This window comes from Eleginops maclovinus, chromosome 12 (assembly GCF_036324505.1).
Source record: "Eleginops maclovinus isolate JMC-PN-2008 ecotype Puerto Natales chromosome 12, JC_Emac_rtc_rv5, whole genome shotgun sequence".
Classification (NCBI taxonomy): Eukaryota; Metazoa; Chordata; class Actinopteri; order Perciformes; family Eleginopidae; genus Eleginops; species Eleginops maclovinus.
In genome coordinates this window covers 5,492,392-5,497,463 of record NC_086360.1, presented here as the reverse complement: position 1 = coordinate 5,497,463, position 5,072 = coordinate 5,492,392, and the positions used below count along the sequence as shown (strand labels likewise).

The window sequence follows — 5,072 nt, the reverse complement described above, 5'->3', positions numbered from 1 at the left end:
AACACTGGTCATGGGTCAGCAGGGTGAAGAGAAGGGGGCTGAGCACACAGCCTTGGGGGGCCCCCGTGCTCAGTGTTAGTGTGTTCGATGTGTTGTTGTTGTTGTCTAGTCTATGAATAGCATTCTGACGTAGGAGTTCTTAGTGTCCAGGTGTGTGAGCGCTGGGTGTAGAGCGGAGGTGATTGCATCCTCTGCGGACCGTTTAGCTCGGTAGGCAAACTGAAACGGGTCCAGGGAGGGAGAAAGAGTGGATTTGATCTGCTTCATGACCAGTCTTTCGAAGCACTTCATGATGGTCGAGGTCAGTGCGACGGGGCGGTAGTCGTTGAAGCAGGCTGGAGATGACTTCTTCGGCACAGGAATGATGGTGGTTTCCTTGAAGCACGTGGGAACAACAGCCTGGCTCAGGGAGGTGTTAAAGATGTCTGTGAGGACATCCGTGAGCTCCTCTCTGCAGTCCCTCAGCACTCGACCAGGAATGTTGTCAGGTCCAGCAGCCTTGCAGGTATTAATCCTCAGCAGTGTGCTCCTCACACTGGCTGGGGACACACACAGAGCCTGGTAAAACATGTGACTTGCCTTTTATAGATTTAAATTACATTTGATAAAAATAGTAAAATATCAATATAAAAGATACAAGAGCAGATTTTAGTTTGGCTACAAGGAAACATGACAAAGCCAAATTGCTAAACTATTAATGATAAGGGGGAACAAGGAAGTACTACTGTATAAGGAAGCATGACAAAGCCAGATAGAATGAAGGTTTCCGAATTGATAAACGATTAATGATACGGGGGAACAAGGAAGTATTGGAAAAAAGCTTGTCTGTGGTTTTTGTATCTTGTTGATCTAAATGAATGATTTATTTTTCTTTAGCAGAGCAGAGATTAGGTGAAATTAGGTTGTAGGAGTAGTGTTTGTTTAATGACTCAGCCGTGAAGCAGCTACTGTATATAAACTTGAAAGAGACTGAAGGTGCATCAAGTGATGGACACCAGGATGGTGAGTACTTTATATTGTGTTTCATCTTCAGTGAAATAAATAAATAAGTATTTATTTATGCTTCATAAAATGTTAGTCAAACATCATTAAACATAACATAGATAGATATTTGTGACAGTAAATCTTTGGTTAACCAATTGTCTTTTGAAATGATTTGGTTGGCTGTTATTAAAGTTGCAATTCTTGAATACAGTACCTTGTTAAACCGTTAAAAATCACTTTGGGTTTTAGTTATTACTTTGTTCAGGTCCTTCTATTAGTACATGTTTTGGTTTTTTTTAAATAGTATGGAAGTAATTTAAAACCAATATTTAAAAATATGTACAAAATGTCATAATGTGTGCACAGCATTAATAATAAATAGTCAAAAATCGATGTTGTCATTGAATTTTGTGTTAATAGTAATCCAACTATCAACTAAAGTTTACTGTCAAGTGACCACTTATTATTGATAGATTTCTTATGTGTTTCATCTCCAGATGAAGCTGTCAGTGTTGCTGCTGCTGGCTCTACCCGCTCTCTCCTCAGCGCTCACTCCTCTGGACACAGGGAACAACAAAGAGCAGAGAAATGGTAAACACTAACTTTATATGTTTTTATTTGGCCATGGTGGAAAAGATTTTTTATGGGATATGATCCTTGTGAAATGTCTCGTCTTAAATCTGTTGTCGTTGGTATTGAAGTTCTTTCCTTGGTTGTTAAAGGATCATTTAACATAGTGACATCACCACATAATACATTCTACGTGATAGGGGCGGGACATCTCTCATTGCAGTATGAGAAAAATAAAGCAGTTTTTGAACATTAAAGCATGTAAACATGTCACAGTAGAGAATCAAAATACAATTAGGAAACCTGCAAATTAGCATTAAAGGGCCTCTTTAATGAGTAAGCAAGTAAAGGTGAGGTTGATTGGAATGTCATTCTATGTATTAGTCCTAAACTCAAGTATCATTATACAGTATATTGAACTAACATTTTGACCTGATTATGATAATGGAGGCAAAGTTAGGGGATTGTTAAGATATACTTTAATTTGCCTTTCTTGGGGGACATGAATGTCTGAACCAAATTTGGATGTCACAGTAGTTTCATCAAAAATCTAATCCGTCAACCTTGTGGAGGCAGAAAAGGTAAATTCATGCGACAATTGATGGAGAATTTGTTAATTTTTCAATAATTACCAAAACATTTCAAAATGGACCAAAGTAAAAGACCAACTGAGAAAGAACAGAAATGAGAGTACAAACAAGGTGAAACAGTGATTTCAAGACTTCGTTGTTACTAGGGTTGGGCTCCAAAGTTGGTACTTTAAGGGTTCCAAACTAAAATATGTTGATTTTGATGAGTAGTGAGTCGTGTTAAATCAACAGGTAAATTTACTTAGTACCTGAGTGAGATGACTGCAGCTGGGTTGCCTGTATTCTCTGGAAAAGAAACAGAGAAAGCATACACCCCTGCAGCTTGTTTAACATTGAGGGGCGAGCCAAAAGCAGTCGGAAATGTATACTCTTTAAAACTCAAGGCAGATAACATATGTTACAATATCTGTAATGCAAAATGCAAAGCTGGTCAGGGCGACATATCTGTGCTTCCACCCGAAAACCATGTTGTGGATGTCGTAGGCTAGGCCCTGGTGACATTACAACATGCTCTTCATAAAGCCTTTTTTTCTGTATCTGAAATTACAACTGTGCAGAATAAAGCGCTAACAACAACTTTCAGAGAAAATAAATCCTGTTTCTTTATCATTTTAATGTTGTTGTGTTGTCTGTATTAAAACCCTGTAATCTGTGCATTTCCCTTTACAGTGTCCTTCATGAACTCAGATCCCATTGACAGTCCTGAAATCGACACTAACAGATTAATGCTAATTGATTTACCTCATCTGACTGTTACTAAGTTAAGGCAGAAGAGGCAGGTCCAGTCTGCAGGCATGGTGTCTGTTGATGGCTCGAACCTGGAGTGGGTGACCTGGAACAGCTCTCTCCCAAACTATGCTGTTTCAATTTACAATAGGGACTTTGATCGTACAGATTACGTATGCAAATACAAATGTGAGGCTGGCTTTTATTCCCCAAGCACGGGTCCTTATTGCCGCTATACAAACGCAAAAAAAGTAGATTCTGGTTCGCCCTTTGCACTCCTGGTGAACAATAACAACTTTGAGATCCTGGAGTGGAAGGAGGATTCACGTGGTTCAGTGCCCAAGAGTTCAGTCAAAACCTGCCCCGGGGGAGACATTTACGTAGGGATGAACAAATATGGACTTGGTAAGGTTGCTACTAAAGATAAGGTCTTCTACCTACCTTGGAAAGGTTCAGTATATACGTACAGTGATTACCAGGTCCTGACCATTGATGAGGATATAATCAGCCAAGAGATCTACGACGTCAGGTACCACAAGAATGAGTCTATAATACTCAAGTATCCTCCAGAGATCATTTGGAAAACATCCATCAGCAACAGTGAATGCCGCTCAGTGGTCAAACAAGATACCCTCTCCCAGACATATGAGGTGGTACATAGGTGGGACCATGCAATCGCGGTTAAAGCTGGTGTCAAAACGAGCATCAAAGTCGGCATCCCCTTCATTGTTGAATCAGATATTGAGATCAGTTCCGAAGTAGTGTACCAGCAGACCTGGGGAAACACGGTGACAGAAACCATCACTGATACTATTAATCTGGAGATCACAGCCCCGCCCAACCATTCCTGCACTGTTAACATAGTGCGCTATAAGACCAAAGTTGACATCTCATTCACAGCACTCCTCAGTCGCACCTATGCTAACGGAGAGATCCACACGACGTCCACCACTGGGGCGTATGACAGCGTTCAGGTTGTTGAATTGCGGGCCGTGGTTGACCGGTGTGACCCTTTGGAGAACACCGAGCCTTGCTCATGAAATGCAATGAAATAGAACTGTTTGGTGACATGCATGTTCAATGTGTTTTTACTGCACCAAGTTTTGATAATATCTGCTGTATCTATTCTATCGATTTCATCTAAAACACTTATTCTACGACACTTTGGATGAAAGCCAAATGAATGTAATCCAATGAATACGCCTTATTAAAATGTTTCATACATGAAAAACAACTCATGGCTTCTTTTAATTCCCCCTCTACTTCAAAATGTGTTTTTCTTTACTAGTTATAGTACTCCACTTGTAACTCCACACACAACAGATGAACATCAAACCAGCCATTACTACTGTATATTGTATGCCCTCACACTTCGGCTCCTCTCCCATGACACACGTTTACAAAAAGGGAAGAGGAAAACATGAGGGACACAATATAAAGGGAAGTCCGCACAAAAACAATTGTATGGGTACAGGGCTTATTTTTACAGTCAATGGTACAGGGACAGAAATTTGGATATTCCGCCCACTAAATTGAGGCCTAACAAGTCAGGTATTAACTTTTGGTAGATACAGAAAACAGAATTTGTGTGATTATAATCAAATAAATTACAAATAAATATTGTATTAGACTCTATGACACCGAACGCTACTGCATATTTACAATTGTTACACTAGGAAAGACATATATTAAGCACAAATGATTTGTTATCATACTTTACACATTACTGAATGCATTTCACAATTAATACACAAGTATTGACCATTTTTTTACAATTCATTAATATAATGCATTTCTATTTGGTTGAAATGCTGATTTCAGACAGCAGAGGGCAGCAATGGACTGAGATTATATTTTTTATAAATTCACTTCACTTCCTAGTGTGTGCAAGTGTATGCAATGCATACATATCTAACTTGTTTTTTTGTCTTAGAGTAGATCTCGGTATTCATAATTAATCAATATAATTACAGGAACAAAATAAACATCAATTTGAGATAACAGGAAAAGGGTTTTATTCAACGCAACTTGGACTATTTGCACTGAATATGAATGAATTCAATTAGGATTTCATGTTAGAAATGTTTAATTAATGATCATTTCTTGGTTTGTTGATCACTTACAGCAATTGTATTGATATTTCATTGAACCACTGAAGTTTTGGAGATTTTTGTTTTAATTGAACAAAAACAAAACCATCCA

The 5,072-nt window shown here is 38.7% G+C and overlaps 1 protein-coding gene across 1 annotated transcript; it reads left to right on the top strand.

Annotated features, from left to right (window-relative positions):
• Nucleotides 1-987: 987 nt before the first annotated feature.
• On the top strand, nucleotides 988-4,104 carry LOC134873282 (natterin-3-like). The gene is made up of 3 exons (XM_063896769.1): nucleotides 988-1,002; nucleotides 1,482-1,575; nucleotides 2,814-4,104. Exons 1-3 carry the CDS (start codon nucleotides 988-990, stop codon nucleotides 3,908-3,910), a joined length of 1,206 nt encoding a protein of 401 aa, XP_063752839.1. The 3' UTR covers nucleotides 3,911-4,104.
• The last annotated feature ends 968 nt before the right edge of the window (nucleotides 4,105-5,072 follow it).

Coding starts and splice junctions, on each gene's coding strand:
- LOC134873282 (XM_063896769.1), top strand. Junction 1,576..2,813: donor CAACAAAGAGCAGAGAAATG/GTAAACACTAAC, acceptor TTCCCTTTACAG/TGTCCTTCATGAACTCAGAT.